At 49.5% G+C, this 18394-nt stretch overlaps 1 protein-coding gene across 5 annotated transcripts in view; it reads right to left on the reverse strand.

Moving 5' to 3' along the window:
• The window catches only part of ATOX1 (antioxidant 1 copper chaperone), a 28583-nt gene extending 14813 nt beyond the window's left edge, over positions 1-13770 (reverse strand). For 2 of the 5 annotated variants that reach the window (XM_013049103.2, XM_013049074.2), the window contains exons 1-3: positions 13637-13770; positions 8189-8264; positions 5108-5276 (exon numbers count right to left, since the gene is read on the reverse strand). In XM_013049103.2, the coding sequence (XP_012904557.1) occupies positions 5152-5276; positions 8189-8264; positions 13637-13726 (291 nt within the window). In that variant the 5' untranslated portion in view covers positions 13727-13770 and the 3' untranslated portion in view covers positions 5108-5151. Of the gene's footprint in view, positions 1-2343; positions 2466-5107; positions 5277-8188; positions 8265-8581; positions 8723-13636 lie in introns of those variants that run through there. The other 3 variants (XM_004737779.3, XM_004737777.3, XM_045079593.1) reach the window with 3 other exon arrangements.
• Between the last annotated feature and the right edge of the window lie 4624 nt (positions 13771-18394).

Genomic DNA, 18394 nt, shown 5'->3' on the forward strand with positions numbered 1-18394 from the left:
TGCACCTACCATGCTCCAGGATCTGTCCTCGTCCACTGTCTCGTGGGGACCGGATAGGATGGAATGACATTAGTGTAAGGGCGTGACGGACGATGAATACCCCTCGAATGGTACCTACTACACACCCATCAAATATTCCCTCGGTGCCTGTTCTGTGCTTGGCCTGATGCTGGAGGACAGGAAAGACACGTGGACAAAGAGCTTTGTCCTGCCCCTGAGGCTGGTGGGATCAGTGCTGTGAAGGCCAGAAGAAATAAATTACTTCCAGTTGTGGAGAGGCTTCATGGAAGCTGTGGTATGTAAGGGAGGGAAAGGAATTTGTGCATGGAGACAGGCTGGTGGTGGGGAGGCAGGCGGAGAACATTCCAGTTACAGCGGGCAGCACGGCCAAAAGCACAATACCTGGGGGACAGAGGACTGGCCTGGCCGCAGCTGCGTCAGGCGCTGCAGGAGGCCCTGAGCAGTGCGTGGACACATCGGCTCCCCACTCCCACCCCCGAAGAAGCTCGCCGGCTGAACTCACTTGCTCTGTGGGCAGCCAGCTGCACTACTGGTAGGCGTGGTAGCTTCCCTGGCCCCTCTGGAGCCTCAAAGAACAGAACCCAGGGCCTCAGCTGGAAACTCGGATGGGGGGACTGAGTGTGTGTCTGGGGCGGGGGGGACTCCTCCCCGGCACAAGCGGCACCAGTCCCTCAATCCTGGGGCGTCCTCAGTGGGCCAACCAGCCTGAACCAGGAGGCTCTGAAAATGGGAAAACCCTCAGGTTCATCCTCCCAGAACTCACTGGGCTGGTCTTTGTAACAGTCTCCTGATAGCCAAACCCAAAGGACACCGCCATCTGGTGGCCAAGAAAGTCAGATGAGGGTTAGGCCACAAAGGCAGAAATGGTTGAGAGTTAATATTTTCATAAGGGGACTGAAATTATGCTAGCATGCAGCTTAGAGTTGGAACAAAGTCTTGTTTCTGGCCACCAAGCTCCCGGAGGTGCAAGCGTTACCCATGTGCAGTGGAGGAAGCTGCCTCCGGGGAGGTGAGGTGAGGGCTCTAAGGTCACAGCTGGGTCATGGCTGCAGAGCTGGGTGGCATCCAAGCCCAGCAGCTCTGGTCCCCTATCAGTGCCCCATAAGTGGATTAAGCGATTCTCAACATGGGGCACCCAAAATCCTTTCAGAAGGCAAAGGGGGGAAAAACTATTTTCATAAGATGCCTTTTCCTTTCACTTATTATCATACAGTGAAATTTTCCAGAATCTAAATGATGTGCAATGGCTTCATCTGGTCCCGTTGGCTAATGGAATGTGTGCTCGTGTATTCTTGCATTTCGAAAATTTAATTTCTAATATTGCATAACCTACATGACCAAAAGCTTTTTGAGATACACAATGATACTTTTTATGAGTATGAAAGTGTCCGAAGACAATAAAAGTTTGAGAACTTCTGGTTTAAAGAAATATACATTTTTCAATAAAATATAAAGCTACACACAGTAAAACATTCCCTTTGTTTTGACAAAATTGAATGAACTCTGTGAGACATTAATTTTTAGGCTGACTGGAATTGTGTCATTTTCTGTAGACCTATAATTAATGAAATACACACAAATGTGTGAAAAAAGTGTTTCCTGTCTTACTGGTTAAGCACAACTTGAAGTGGTTTACACATGTCACCTCATTTACTCCACACGGCCACCATTTATAGGGATGCTATTATCACATTTTATGCCTGTGCACACCAAGAACTCAAGTGGCCCAGCTGGAAGGTACTGGAGCTTGGACTCTGTCTCAGGCAGTCTGTCCTCAAGGCTTTACCCACTATTCTAACTGCTATAAGATTTAACATCCCTTCGGAGCACCTGGGTGGCTCAGGAGTTTAAGCCTCTGCCTTAAGCTCAGGTCATGATCTCCGGGTCCTGGGATCTAGCCCTGCCATCGGGCTCACTGCTTGTTAGGGAGCCTGCTTCCCCCCCCCCCCTTTCTCTGCCTGCCTCTCTGCTTACTTGTGATCTCTCTCTCTCTGTGTCAAATAAATAAATAAAATCTTAAAAAAAAAAAAAAAAGATTTAATATCCCTTCAATGCAATGCACCTGATGATAGAAGTCTTTCAAAATATTGAAAACAAAGGGGATCACCCATCTGTCCCAGTGTCTTCACTTAGTAGATGGGAAAGGTGACGTGCAGAGAGAGGGAAGTGACTTTCCCAAGATCCCAGAGCAAAGATTCACCACTGGGCAGGCCTGGTGCTCCCGCTGAGGAGCCCTGAGAACCCCAACCCAAGTAAATGTTGTAATTAACTCCTTCGTAGCATGTAAGCAAGTAACATCCAGACATTGCAAGAGACAACGCCTCCAACAAAAGTGGCTCAACTTTATTGCAGGGAAGCTAGAGAGGAGCAGGGCAAGAGAGGGTCTCTGCAAGAACTGCCATCGCTGAGCAGGATTGCCAGGCCCCGGGTCTCAGATCAGCAGCCTGGAAGAGACGAGAAGTTAAGTGGAATGAAAGCGCCATCTGCTGTGCATGTGCAGGTATTGCAAAAGTGGCAGAGTTTTCACTAAGGGGCGCTTGTAGGAGGTGTCATGGGAAACCCAGATGCTGGAGCAGAACTGGCACCCAGTGTTCTGCCCTGCACTCTACTCCCACCACAGCTGTCATACTCCAGTAGGTTGGAACCCACTAATCTCACTAAAGCCGATCTCTGCCAATGCCTTCTTCTGGGGGACTTCTAGGGCACCCGGGATGGTGTTCCCTGTCCCGTTTCAGTTCACACTGGGAAGTCCGTGAACAAAATCACAAGCAAACCAATCTGCTGATGAACAGATAGTCAAGATGACTTTATGACCCAGAAACTCTCTCTGATTCCCACGCCTGGCTTCAAACCCATCACTGGGGAGCGTCTTAAACCAGACGGAGACAAGATGCTGCCGGGATATGTGGGGGAAAGCTCCACAGGTGAGTCTCACCAAGTACTGTGCCTCTGAGTCTGCGGGAGCCTTTCCGTACTACACATGCTTGCCAACATGCTTGCCCAGAAACAATTAGCTGGTATCCAGAATATGCTTCAAAATAATGGGCAGAGATGAAACAGAGCAGATTCATCAGTGGATCTGGGTAATGGGTACACGGGGTTCATTTTACTACTCGCATGTTTAAAACTTCCATAATAAAAAAGCAAAGATAAATTAATTAATTAAAAACTATGATAATTATTCAGCCATAGAAAGGAATAAAAGTGCTGATCCGTGGTACAGCTTGGATGAATCCTGAAAACATTATGCTAAGTGAAATCGTGTGGTTCTCTTGAAATGAACCATCCAGAAGAGGCAAGTCGAGAGGCCAGATGCAGCTTAGCGGCTCCCAGGGGCTGGGAGAAAGGGCAGCAGATAGTGGCTCAGGGTATCTTTCTGGGGTGATAAAGATTTGAAGCCAGAGTTGCATAACATTATGAATGCAATGAATCCACTAAATAATGTTATGTGACTTTCACCTCCATAAATTTAAAAACTACTATGAGAAGGGGCACCTGGGTGGCTCAGTCATTAAGTATCTGCCTTCAGCTCAGGTCATAATCCCGGGATCCTGGGATGGAGCCCTGCAGAGCCCCACATGGGTCTCAGCAGGAAGCCTGCTTCTCCCTCTGCCACTCCCCCTGCTTGTGTTCCCTCTCTCACCGTCTGTCAAATAAATAAATAAAATCTAAAAAAAAAAAAACCTACTATGAGAAGACCCATCAAGTTACCCACAGTTTACAACTGGCAGGTATTACTGTTTTCGCTGAACAAGATTCATAGGCTCAGGCCAGGAGTCTCCAATGCAAGGAGTCTGTGTTGGGGCTCCCCCGTGTGATCTGCCTACTCAGGAAGTTCTGACTCTTCCTTCCCTCCATCCTGTCTCTTAGAGCACTTTCATCAACCGCAATCTTATAACCTGACACGGAGGCCCCGTATGAAACAGGGCGGATGACCAGGGATAAGGCAGAGAAGCCCAGAGCGCCACCCACACTCTCCTGCAGAACCCCTCGGGATGCAGGAACCATTGACCAGCACTGATCCGCAGCATGATGGAAACATTATCTTCTCCTTGAGGGTCGGCCTTCACTTTCAGAAGGATTTCCCAGTAACCCCCATACGGCAGGAAAATAGGATAGAGGTTGTGGCCCCATTCTACAGCTGGAAGAGTCTCCACAATGTAAGAAGAATTCAAAGTCACAGCATGAAATGAGGACATCATTAGTTATCCTGGGCTCATCCCTGACCATGGGCTGTGTCCAGAGACAGAAAAAGCATGAGGAACACAGACGCATCTGACATGACCTGCACGTAACGTCACCACATACATAGGACATGGCCATAGACCACCAGTCCCCTGTAGCTGGCCTCTGCCTGGGGGGGCTCTTGTGGGCCCATGCCCAGGGGACAAGTTCACTGGCCAAGACAGAACTCCGATTCAGGACGCCTCTCATCCTGCCTCTGCCACTCTACTGTGTGGGGCTTGGGTCAAGTCCCCTCCCCTCTCTGGGCCTCATGTTTCTCAATGGCACTGAGCGCCGAACCACAGGAGGGATGTGGCCGTCACTGCGATTTGAGCAGGACAAGGGCAGTGACGGCCAGGGAGGGCTGTGCTGTGAAGGATTCTGAAGAGGTGTTAGATCGCTAAATGAGGCCTGTCCTGGTCCCATAGTGAACAGTCCGGCACAGTGCCACACTTGCATGCCTCTGCGCTGTGGACAATTAAAGGGGACGTGTCCTGCAGCTTGGACATGGAGGATTGCTTCTGTACCACTGGGGCTGCGGCCATGCTCAGGAAGCTGACGGCAGTTCCGAGCAGGGAGAGAGGCCAAGTTGAATTAACTTACCTGGTCATTGCACAGAAGCATGAGGTCCGGGGCACAGGTGTCCTCTCGGATGCGACAGTTTATCAAAGGAATGCTTAGTCTCATATACTCTACACTTAAACCCTGATGATCATGGGATGCACTCCCCAAGTCAAGAAAGGGACCCTGGGAGACATATCACAATGCTCTGCATACTCTCAGGGGGCTCCTGAGGACTCCCTGAACGCGAGATTTGCATCAGATAATGAATATGTTGCATGAGGGCTGGGGCCTCACCCACCTGCTCCCTTTGGTCCATCTTGGGCCCAGGGATCCAGGCCCTCGCTACTTGGGGCCGAGGTAGGAAACAGCCTTTCCTGTTTTCTCCAGGGTCTCCAGCAGAATGTCCACGCTGTGGTCAGAGCTGATGCAGACCTTCTTGTTGGGCAGGTCAATGTCAAACTCAACTCCTGCAGGAAAAGGGAAGTGGGGTATGTGGGGAGAAAGCAGAGATCCTCCCAGTCAGAGCCAGAGAGTTCAGGCTCCAGAGTTCGGACTCACAACCACTTTCCCCTTTCCTCCATGCCAGGGATCAGCAAACTCTTCCTATAAAGAACCAGAGTCATGTTTTAGGCATCTGGGGCCACATGGACTCAGCTGCATGGTCTCCTCTCTCTGTGTATTGCTTTTATGCCCCTTTAAAAATGTAAAAACTGGGGCGCCTGGGTGGCTCAGTGGGTTAAGCCGCTGCCTTCGGCTCAGGTCATGATCTCAGGGTCCTGGGATCGAGGCCCGCATCGGGCTCTCTGCTCAGCAGGGAGCCTGCTTCCCTCTCTCTCTCTCTGCCTGCCTCTCCATCTACTTGTGATTTCTCTCTGTCAAATAAATAAATAAAATCTTTAAAAAAAAAAAAAAAAATGTAAAAACTGTTCTCAGCTGTACAAAAACAGCCTGTGGCTAGATTTGACCTACAGACTATAGTTTGCCAATCCCTGCTCAACACTGGGGCTTCTTTTAAGTTTTCTTTTCTTTTTATTTCAAAAATAATTAATACAGGGGCATCTGGGTGGCTCAGTGGGTTAAAGCCTCTGCCTTTGGCTCGGGTCATGATCCCAGGGTCCTGGGATAGAGCACCGCATAGGGCTCTCTGCTCAGCAGGGAGCCTGCTTCCTCCTCTCTCTCTGCTTGCCTCTCTGCCTCCTTGTGATCTCTCTCTGTGTGTCAAATAAATAAATAAATTCTTTAAAAAAAATAATAATTAATACAGACACACCGAATTAAAAAAAAAAAGGAAATATTTCTGAATAAAATCAGAAAGTAGAAGATCTCCAGAAGTCACTAAAACAGCATGTCATCTACCCAGTTCTTCTTCCAGACAGACAAGTAAAAAGTAATTCCCCCGAACGGCGTCATACTACCTACACCGGTCTTGCTATATTTCACTTTCCAGTGTCCAGGGGATCTTGCCATCTCAGTACATACAGACTTACAGCATTCTCTCTTTAACAGCTACACTACATTCCAAAGTGTGGACGCCCCGTACATCCACTTGGTCCCCTGCTGTAATGGTACAGTGAATATACCAGAACATATAGAACTTGTGAAAATATTTCTATACTATGAATTTACAGAATGGAAACTGGTGAGCAATGGACTGGCACATTTTAAATGCTGATATTGTAAAACCACCCTCCTAAAGGGGTGTGCCAACTTCAAGGCACCCTCCCTCCCCCCCAGAGCACTCCAGGGAAATACCTAGAACGTGTCTTGTTGAGACGATGGAATGCAGAGGGAAAGCCCTTACAGGTTCTAGGCCTGGCTTCACCACTGACTTGGATGACTATAGGCGGATCCTGCCCATTCTAGGCCTCAGTTTCCCCATCTGCACGTGACATAATTGGGGGTGGCCAGCCCCTATGGTCTCTCCAGTTCACATATGCCATTAGCTGGGATTCCTCAGGCCCAGCACTGCTCATCTAAGTCTCCAACTAATCCTACTGACACACCTTAAGAGGCCACCCAAGTGGGGACAGTTGTGAAAGATGGGGAGAAACCGTCCAAGTTCAAAGGGAGATCCACAAACATCAAAGAGCTTTCAAAAGCCCATGGCACAGATTTAGTCATAATGTCTGAATTTGTATCTGACAGAAACTGAGGGAGAAAAAAAACGTATCGTGTCCTCGCCGCATACTGGATTTTTGTGTTTGGGTTCGAAGTATCTCCTTCCTCTTTGGGATATGTATTTTGGTGGCATCATACAGCTGCAAGAAAGTCCGGGATCATCTAACCCAGTGGGTTTCAAACTATGCTCCTTGAGCCCAGATCCCCGGTTGGGTGTCCTCAAGCCATCAAGAGCGAAAGCAGGCTGGCCGTGACCCCTCACTTCATCCAGAACATGCCATGTCATACCTGGAGGGGCTTCTGAGAAGTTTCACAGCAGAAGCTGACGTACGCTGACATGCCTACACGCAGCTAGGGAGACTCCGGCCCCAGGGAGACGAGGCCACAGTCACATGGCAAGTCAGCAGCCAGGATTTTCCTACTGCTTCAGACACTTTCAAATTAAGATTCCAGTTTCCAGGACTAGAAGCCACTACTGACTCACTTTGGGGAAGTCCCTTCCCTCCCAAGCTCTGGTGTCAACACCCCCATTCCACAGATGGAAAGGCCAGCTCAGAGGAATGCTCCGAGTGCTAATGGGATCACATCCACGTGGAAGCCCTTGGAAATCTGGGTATTATCTAGGGCTTTAAATGTGAAAAACCTTCGAAGACTGACTGCCCAGCACTCCCAGAACTCTGATCACAGCTCAGTCATTACCTGGGCCAGACCCCAGCCCTCTTTGGGCCTCAGTTTCCCCAGTTGGGAACTGAGGGCGCTAGATGAGAATAACTGTTTTCTAAATATGTCCGGAAGCAGCACTTTAGGACTTCTGCACACGACTTGAGTCAAAGTTCATATTTTAAAACAACTACAATTTTCTAAACATTAACAGAAAAAAGACACTCCAATATATCGTATCCAAAATTATCACACCGAAGATCACCAACATATTAACTAGCGCTGCCAGGACCGTGTGGCCAAATCCCAGCTCTGCCGCTTACTGATTGTGTGATCTCAGCAAAGTCGCTCAACCTCTCTGAACTTCAGTTCCCCCCGCTTATAATGGAGACAGTCCAAGGAGCCACCTAAATGGCTCTGGTGAGGAATAGATGATGCGGTCCACAGAGCCATCAAGCAGAGTACTGGGCACATGCTAAGTATGTACTTGATACATGTTAGTTTTCCTGTTATTATCAGCTCCAACTCAAGCTTCTCCAGCTCCGTGGCTGCACGCACTGGCCTCTCCCACCTGACCCCTAACAAAGGGCCCCTCACTCACCTCCCAGCTTGTTGAGCACCCGGCTAACCGCATTGGAGCAGCCTTCACAGGTCATGTCCACGGAGAACTCGTGCTTCTGAAACGAACAAAGGGGACCATGAGCCAGTCCTGCGGCACGATCCACCACAGCAGCACACAGGCCCACCCAGGGGCCAAGACAGAGTGCAGCAAGACAGGGCAAGATCTGGCTGTCATCAGACTCACCACTAGCCTGTTTTTGACCCCCACTCTGTTACAAAGTGGAGTTAAGTAAGGGTTTCTCCATCTCATACTTTGTTGTATTGAATGAGATAATCCCCTCGCCGCACACTTAAGGCCTTCAGCAGTGTCTAGCACATGATGAGTAGAGTCACTCGGGAAGCTAGTTTAAAAAAATGCTATTTCTAGTCTTACCTTCAAAATCTTGATTCTTGAGCTACAGGGTGGTCTCAAGACCACTGGTAACTCTGTCATGGGTGGGCCCGTGGACTCTGAGCCATGCTGATCTGGTCTTATTCATGCATCAAAAGATCATCTTCTGCATTAGAACCACCTGGGAAAAACTACAAATTCTCATCAACAAGTGTGGGCTGGGGCATCTGTCATGGCTAATAAGTATCTCTGGTATTCCAATACACGGAGATCACTGCTCTCAAACATGTGCCTCATGGTCGGGGCAGCACCTTGAGTCCTGGGAAAGAAGGGATCTGCCTAGGCTCCCAGTGGGTTGGAGGCTGGGCCAGTAAAGGCACCAGACTCCTCAACTCTTCATCTGGGCTCAACATCCTATAGTCTTCAAGGGCCTAATGGCAAGTGTTGTTCAGTTCACTGCTGCAACCCAAGCCTTGAGCAGCGGCTGGCATACAGTAGGTGCTTACTACATTTTTTTTTTTTTTTTTTTGCGTGAGCAGATGATTGACACAGCTGGCTGAGGAGCTCTGGGTTGTGTCTGGCAGAATATGGCTGAAGGGATGTTATGTGACTTCTGAGGTCAGGTCTTGGGCTTCTTCCTTGCTCTCTCTCTCTGGAGGAGGCTGGCTAAGACATCCTAAAGACCTCAAGCAATCCCATGGAGAGAGGCTCATGGTAAGCCCCTGAGAGGGAGCCATTGTGGAAGCAGATGCTCCTTCACAGCTGGCAGACATCTTCATGTAGCTTCATCAGAGACCCCGTGCCAGGGACACCCCACAGAGCTGCCCCCAGATTCCTGGCTCTCAGAAACTAAGAATTAATAAACGTTTACCTTTCCAACCACTGAGTTTTGGGGGTCATTACTCAGGAGCAATAGATAACAAATTTTGAGAGCTTGGAGCCTGCTAGTAGTCTCCATTAGGTTATTATTAACCTGTTTCACAGCCCTCTTTTCTCTCACTTCAAACCACAATGGCTACATGTTTCATGGAGCATTCCAAAGTGGGTTTTTTTTTTTTTTTTTTTTTAAGATTTTACTTATTTATTTGAGAGAAACAGAGACAGACAGAGTGTGTGAGCATGAGTGGGAGAAGGGGCAGAGGGAGAAGGAGAAGCAGACTCCCTACTGGGCAGGGCTTGATTCCAGGACCCTGGGATTATGACCTGAGCCAAAGGCAGATGCTTAACTGTTGAAGCCACCCAGGTGCCCAAGCATTCCAAAATATTCCAAATTTGTTACCTCAACTGGAATTCTGGACATAGCAATGTTTCTTGCTGGAAGACCTCAGGCAAAAATCCCCGTGCTTTAAGAAAAAAAAAAAAAAAAAAAAATCTTCTGCCCTAAGGGCCCCAGTCACCTTATCTTACCAAAAAGGTATTAGCCGACTCAAGTTCTCTCAACCTCAGTGCACAGAAGTATCCCTTGGGGACTTGAGGACATGGAACTCAGCAAGCAGCTGCCTCTATCAGCTCTGAGGCTCTGGGCTAGGCTGTGGGGCTCTCTCCATTTTTAACCCACTGGGGAGACACAGGGAGGCAAGGCCACACACCTGAGAAACACTGGACTAGTGGCTTCTCAAGCTCTTTCCAAGTCTCAGAACATGTTTGGGTCTGGCTTATTATCATGCTGTCCAGGGGAAACTAAGACCAAGAGCTAAGAGTTTGGTTTTTTCACTATTTTACTAAGGCCAAATCTGCAAAACCTGCCTTAAAGAAAATGGTTAGTTTTTCTTTTCTTCTATGTTAAATACCTCTTATTCCTTTAGTTTATTCTGTGACTACAACAAGGCAGAGGCTTAACCCAGTGAGCCACCCAGGTGCCCCAGTGAGCTGGTTTTATAAAGTTTTATTGGAACACTGCTAAGACCACTGGCTTACTTTCACAATGGAATGGCAGAGCTGAGTAGTTACAAAGGGACTACATGGTTCCTCAAGCCTAAAGCATTTAAAGTATTCACCTTGGGAGCGGCTGGGTGGCTGAAATCCTCCACCTTCGGTTCAGGTCATGATCCCAGGGTCCTGGGATCCAGCCCCACATCGGGATCTCCCTGCTCAGCGGGAAGCCTGCTTCTCCCTCTCCCACCGACCTTGCTTGTGTTCCTGCTCTCCCTGCCTCTCTCTCTCAAATAAAGTAAATAAAATCTTTTAAAAATAAAATAAAAATAAAAAAATTCACCTGGCCCTTTAAGAAAAAGTGGGCTGACTCCTGCTCTATAATAACCAGTAGACAATCCAGATTTGTCAATGGTTTGCACCTGGATGCCCACCCAAAGACTTAAAGGCTTGCAAGACCTACATGAGACCTAAATATTGAGTACTGCTGTGTGCCAAATGCTCTGTACACAGAATCTCAGTTCTCCCTCGGCTTGGAAAGGGAGCTAGAGACCCTGTTTTACTCCAGAGGAAAGTTCCCAGGGGTTTACAGAGCTCCCCACAGTCACGGGTGAGTCTGTGCCGAGGCAGGGATGTGAACCCAGGCCTTCCTGGCTCCAGGGACATTTTGCGAGCGGTGGAGCAACTGACAGCACTGCCAGGGGCCACCCTGTGACCCTCTCAGCAGGAGCTCGGGCAACGGGACACCTCGTGAACAGGCACGGGGACAGGCGCCCGAGAACCTATCCCGACACATCTGTGAAGCCTTCTGCTGCGGCCTAAAGAGCGCAGGTCTCCTTTCATCCTCCACAGTAGAGGTCAGAAGCCAGGAGGCGGCTTCTGGGGGGCAAATGTTCCAATTTAGTGCTCTTCCCCTCGACTCGGGGTTGCTCGAGTCAGTTTGGGGGTGGCGAAAATCTACTTAAGGACAGAGTAATCCATTCTTTACAGAGGATCCCAAGCCAGCCCCCGATCGCCTCAGCCCCTCAGTCAGGCCTGTCACCTGTAAGGTTCTTTAAAGCAATGAAAAAGTTCAGTGAACTGTGCAATTCTTTAACAGAATCTCAGAACTGGAAGGACAGAAATGCAGTGGGATCACCTTGTCCGGCTCCCTCCCAGAGAAGGAAGTCTTTCTCAAATATCCAGGAAATTGAGTCTTTGAATACAAAGTCGATTAGGAGTTTGAATATTTGAATATTTGAATATTTGAATGCGGACTGCAGTACCAGGCATTGTTCTAAACACTCTGCAAACATTACTTTGTTTAATCATCACAAAGTTCCCAAGAGATGGCCATTATTATCCTTTCTTGACTGACAAGGGAGCTGAGATTCAGAGGTTAAGTTACTCCCTTGGGGGTGACACAGGTAGGGAGGGAACCAAGCCGAGACTGAAAATGTCTTCAGAGCCTAAACTTTTAACCACTTGTTAAAAATGCGGTCCTTGTTAAAATGGGGTTAGCACCTGCCCGCCTCTAGTTCCACCCCACTTGTCCTAGGTCGACATCAGAGCTACCGTTTCTTGGGGACGAGCTAGGTCAGTGGCTATGCTACGTATTTTACTGGCGTTTTTCCAGGTAATACTAAGAGTCCTTTGAGGTTAGATTTTACCCCCTCCCCCCATTTTACAGATGAGGAAACAAAGGCACAGAGAAGTAAAGCGGCTTGCCCAAGGTCACCCGGGTGAGAAGCAAGGGCACAGGGCTTTTCAAAGAGGCTTCCGAGATTCCAAATTTTTGTCTGAGTAACTCTCCGGTGACACTCTGACCAGTTTTGACCACAGCCCCTTGACTAATAGCCTCCTTTCTGCAGTTGCTCATCTTGTGATACGGTGCCAAGTGCCCTCTTCATTCTGACCATCTGCTCTGGAGGGTCACTTGTCCAAATCTCCAGAAGTGAACACACAACAGAGTGATCCTGAAGCTGGCCTTTCCCTCACTGCCACCCTCTCCGAAATGCTTGTGACCTCAACTATCCCAGTCACAGGTCGATTAATGCTGTCCTCCTAACATTGCCACAGGCAGCTTGCTCAAGTAGGAGGGCTGATAATGTCAGCTTCTTTGTCCATACTTTGTGCTGTCTGAGGATCTGTCTCAAGGCACCTGGCAAGGCCCAAGAGAAATGACACCTGAGATGTTTGTGACTCGGCCCAGGGGGCCTCTGGGTTACCTGCCAGCTCCAGAAAGCTAGGCTGCTAAGACACAGGGCATCTGAGGGACACCTCTGGGTATCCATGTGAAGCAGAGCCATAAACTAGGCACCTGGGGGAAACTGCTTAACACCACATGACCCCAACCAAGATCTACAGGATGTACTTGGCAACACAGCTTACTCTCAATCCGGTAGAACTACTTTTGTCTGGCATTTATTTCCCAAGTGGTCAGGCCTGAAGAGATGGGAGCCTGAAGATAAGGGGCTTAATTCTGACTCCACCCAACGCCTAAAGGAGACCTCCAGTAAGTTACTGCACTTCTCTTTTTACCTGCCGAAGTCCTTAGTTTCTTACCTACAAAACGAGACCCTGAGCAACCACGTTTGTGCATTAAGACTGAGTGAGTGGCAAAGGCACCTAAGACCTGCTCATTCCTCCCCGAACTCTCTTTGAGCAACTGGCAACTTTTGAGCAAGTCCCTTAGCGTCTCCTAGGTTCATGGGTTCAGGTTCAAAGTGATCGGTGAAAAGTTCAGCGTCGCAATGGGCCAGAGTGGGCAGAGGGAAGGAAGGAAAACCACGTACCTCTGAAAACCTGGACCTCTGTAAACCTGCCACGTCCAGGAGGCAACAGCCACCCGCCCCTCCCCCATTCCCCCTTTCAAGCCATTACCGAAGACAGGGGCAAACTGGGAAGGCGCGGGGTCTAGACGTCCCAGGTCCAGCTCGCCACCCGCTCACTGGGTGATCTCGGCGACTCTGCCCTTCCCTGGGTCTCAGTGTCCCTGTCTATGCAGGGAAGAATTGGGTCTGTCACCCCTGGAGGCCTTGCAGTTCCAATGTCCTGAGGCCTGACTCCTACATTAAAAACCTTTTTCGGATTTTCTGGAGGGTCGCAGAAGCGGGCAGTAGATGGGGAGAGAGTGAGAAGAGAGGCAGGCAAAAGCCCCGGCTCCGCCCGAGCCCTAGAAGAGCGACGTGTGGCCGATCGGCGGCGGCCCGGGTCTGCGCGGGGCGGGAGCGAGGAGGCACTCACCGGCATGGCTGTGGAAGCGGCGGCGGCGGCGGCGGCGGCGGCGGGTGCGGGAGCGTCACTGCTGCCGGCTCCGAGGGCTGGCGCTGCCATGCTTCCGGGGCTGGGCTCCCGGAGGACCCGCCCCTCCCGCCAGGCCCCGCCCCCACCGGCCGGCCGGCAGTTAGGCCCTGCCCCTGGCCCCGCGCGCGGGGAGCGGCTGGGCAGCCGTTGGCCGCCGTGGCGGGCGGGGCCGGAGATTCCCGGGCTCGCGCACCGCCGGGTCGGCCGGCCCCCAACACCAACTGGTCATTTTTAGACCACGTGCTCCGTGTCAGGTGTGTCTTACCGGCTGGGAATACCAGGAGCCCCGCAGGGAAGACGGCAGACTCCGCCCCTCCCTAAAGGGACCAATCACATTTACTCTGGTCAATGAGTCCCCACCCGGAGCCCGCGCGGGGCTGGGTACCCAAGGTGCCCTCGTGAAAAAGACGTCGCCCAGTCGGGAGGCGAGGAAGCAGGCGGTGAAAAGGCAGTGTTAGAAGGGCTGTATCCTGGGAGCGGAGAAAGGATCTCTAACTCAGACTGGGGTGTGTTGGGGGCGGGAGACAGGGTTGCGGAGGAGGCGGCTCCGGGCGGAGGTAATGAGAGTCAAGGGTGGAGAGTACACGTTCCTCGGAAGAAGGAAGAGGAGCTAGTTGGGAAGGACGGAGGCAGAGGGAACAGCAAGTGCACAAGTGGGGAGACAGAGTGGGCTTGAGAGGCAGGCGCAAAGTGAGGTGGAGAAATGAAGAGACAAGGCTATGAGATCCACAGCCATGGGGGAAGACCATGAAGGCAGAGGTGCTCTCAGACACTAACAGAGAAACAGGCCTGCAGTCAGGCCCCATCTCCTTACACGGGAGCATCGGGGCGGTGCGCCCTCCTTGCGAAGTCCAAGGAACCTGCCTGTCAGAGTCAGTAGTTTCAGAGAGCTCGAATCAACAGAACTGCTTGGACAGCTTATTAATAACCCAGCTTTCTAGGCTTTGCCCTTGCTTCACTGCCCCTTACTCTCAAGGTATACTTTTAGTACCCCTCCTCTGCTTGGTTTGGGGAACCACTGGTTGAGGAAAACTGTCGTTTTGATACATGAAAGCTTTTTGAGAAAGTGTGCTCATTATTCATTGTTTCACTTCCAATTCACCCTTTACGTTTGCTCTATGAAAATGGATCTAGACCCTTTTTAATTTTTTAAAAAAGGTTTTTATTTGGCAGAGAGCGTGGACAAGCAGGGGGAGCTGCAGAGAAAGAGAGAAGCAGACTCTGTTGAGTAAGGAGCCTGATGGTGGGGCTCGATCCCAGGACCCTGAAATCATGACCTGGGCCAAAGGCCAAAGCTTAACCAACTGAGCCACCCAGGTGCCCCAATCTGGACCCTTTCAATATTTTCTTTTTCCTTTGCCCACTGGCAGGATGTTGAACCGTGCTTGTCAGTAGAGGTCCTGGAGACACACTGGAGGGGGAAAGGATTTACTTCCTTGTTCTAGTGTGCTCACTCTCCAGGCCCTTGCCATGTGGTCCGTTGCCCCATGCCCATCTTCTGAGGATGGCTTCCTCGGCACCAGGCTCCTGCTGTTCCCAGGGACTGGCAGCACCTACCAGCCAGCAGCTTCCTCCAGCGTCTGCCCTCCCTCGTGTACTTTCATAGCAGACCTGACTTCAGTGAAGTGCCTCTGTGAATAGCTTTTTCCAGCACCCTAGAGGGAAATTTTCCAGCCCAGAGGGTGGATTTCTAGCAAGTTCCACAAGCATGGCATCACAGCCACTTCTCTGCCATTCAGTGGGCCACAAGGCCTGGAGCTCAGCCTAGAGTGGGGGTTGGGAAAGTCTTCCTTGGATGCTCTATGGACTATCTTGGCCCTACCAGCAATGGCTCCTCCTGTATCTCTACTGTTTCTATAGTTTTTAGAGCTCTCTTGTTACTACTAGCTGTTGCCTCATTATCACAAACTCATTATAACCTTTAAACTCTCCTAGTTCAAGTTATGGTGTGGTTTCCCTCTCCTGATTAGATTCACACTGATACAGAGAGTGACCACAAGCTGGCTACCTCAGTTTAGGGAAAAGGCTGATGGATCCACCCTTGGCCTAGGCTCAAGGAACACAAAATGCAAGGGATAAATCTAGGCCAGGACGAGTCACTGACTCACACTGGCCCTGAATGAAGAGGCCCACGTCCAGCATGGGGGACGGAAGGAGGATGGGCGTGAGAGCCTGTGTTAGTCTGCTCTGACTACTATAACAAAATATCACAGACTGGGAGAAATAAACCACATTTCTCACAGCTCTCACAGTTCTGGAGGCCAGGAAGTCCAGGTCAAAGTGCTGGCTATTCGGTTCTTGGTGAGGTTCCTCTTCCTGGCTTGCAGACGGCTGCATCCTTATTGTGTCCACATAGCAGAGAGAGTTAACTCTGGCATCTCTTCCTCCTTTTACAAGGGCACCAGCCCTATTGGATTAGGGCCCCACTCTTAAGACCCCATTTAACCTTTGTTAACTCTCTAAAGGCCCATCTCCAAACACAGTTACATTGGAGGTTAAGGCCTCAACAGTTCAATCCATATACAACATATAGAACCATATAGAGCAGAGTTGAATTTTAGCCCTCTCATGTGCCAATTACCTCTCTAAGCCTTAATATCCTCACTTAGAGAACAAGGATAGTTAAGGTGACTATATGATTTTTTTATCCAAACCTCCTGAGAGTGGGAGGAGACGCCAGGACAGTACGCATACAGCGTGACTGTTATAGGGGTTCCTCAAAGAAACCTACTTTGTGGTATTATTGGGAAGAATATATATGATACTGTAGGCAAACTCCCTAGCACATTGCTTGGCACAGGATAGGCATCAAAAAATATTAGAACTCTTCTAATTGCTGGAATCACTCCTGGCTTCCCTGCCACGGACTCCTCCCCTACAGGCAAAATGCTCACCCCTTACCCCTTCACACCTCTTTCCCACCTGCCAGGCATTTCCTTAGGTGAAGTGAAGGCAAGGTTCAAACTTCAGGTAGCACTGGGCGCAAGTGTGTACTGGGATTAGAAAAGCAAGATCGCTGCAGGGGCAAAAGGGGTAGGAGGCATTAAAGGAAAGGCAGAGGAAGAGAGAATGGGGGAGGAGGGGAGGCGAAGCAGAGACAGGCAGCGTTATGGAAACTCATTAGATATGACAAATGGAGAGAGGAAAATGTGCAGCGTTAGTTCCTGTATGCAAATGTCTGTATAAATTCCTGTTCTTTACATACAAATAAGCCTGAAAGGAACTACAGCAAGTGTTACAGAGGTTATCTGGAACGGATGCAGGCTGACAGGCTCCCTATGTACATACTTTAAAAAAAAAATGTCTAATAGCACAAAAGGATGTAGAGGGAAAAGCCAGTCTCCCTTCCACCCTGACCACCCCTTTTCAAACTAAAGGCATCTATACGGAATTTTGCACCTTGCTTTCCTCGCTTTATAAAATATTGTGGAGCTTCTTTTTTACTTATATATATCCCCTTCATTCTTCTCAGGTACATAATTCTGCATTTTTCAGTTGTACCATAGTTTATTTCACCAGGCCCTGTGGCAGATACCATTGGTTGGCTAATCCAACACTCAGTCCCAGCCTTTTTACTTTTGCTACTGTAAAGGCCAGATCCCTAAGTACCCTCAGTACTTGCTTTCCCACCTTCCCTTCAGCCATGTGATGTGGCTCTGGCCAGGGAGTCAGATAGAAATCTGCTACAAGGTTTCTGGAAAGTTCTTGCTTTCTTCACCAGGGGAACAGATACCACTCCTTTCCCCTTCTTGCTGAGAATACTGACATGATATCTAGAGTATAACCGTGAGGGAAATGCCAAGAGAATCACAGAGATGCTGGTCGGTGTGCTCACCAGCCCTTGCCAGCTGCAGACTTGTTAGGTGAGAAATGTAAGTCCATGTTCATTTCAGCGACAGCTACTCAGACTTCCTGGTACTTGCCCCTGACATATACCTGATACAGTCCCCCATTGATAGACATATAGGTGGCTTCCTATCTTTTCATGCTAATAATGATGATGTAATGGCAGTCCATATATATAGATCTTTGCTTATAAGTTTACATAGAATGAATTCCTTCTGTGGAATGGCTATTCATTTTCAATTTTGATAGAGTCAATTGCCTCTCAAAGACGATGAACTATGTTTTCATATCTTCAGATCTATGTGTACTACCCCGACCCATTCCAATATATATTCTAGGTGGTTTTCATTTGTTTTTCTACTTCTCTTTGCCATATTTTCTATATTAAATATGTATTAGGAATCACAGAAAAAAATATTTTTAAGGTGCAGGATTCAGGAATTCCGAGCTCCAGACCACCCAGCAGTCTCCTAGTGGCCTTGTAAACTTGGATAAGTCAGTTTATCACTAAACCACAGGGCTGGGAAATGTGCCCTTTCTGGCAGGCAGTGTTATTGTGAGGACAGGAATCATGTGTAGATGACAGGCTCACAGACGACGGGGTGGTGCCTTCTCCCTGGACCTCACCTACTGGAGTGGCCCTTTTGCAGATGCTGGAGTCAAGCTGCAAGGGTCTGTTTGTCGTGTTATAACACAGGCGCCCGCTAGCTGCCTCACTGCTTTCTCCACCAACAAACCCTCAGCTTGGGATCAAAGGTTCTGAGCTGAAAGGGCCCTTGGAGAAGTACATGTAAGGAAAGAGGGTGGGCTTCAAAGCACAGGGGATGTGGGGTGCAGGCTTGGCACAGGCAG

The sequence above is a fragment of the Mustela putorius genome, unplaced genomic scaffold (genome assembly GCF_011764305.1).
Source record: "Mustela putorius furo isolate JIRA1106 unplaced genomic scaffold, ASM1176430v1.1 tig00000407_pilon_pilon_pilon, whole genome shotgun sequence".
Classification (NCBI taxonomy): Eukaryota; Metazoa; Chordata; class Mammalia; order Carnivora; family Mustelidae; genus Mustela; species Mustela putorius.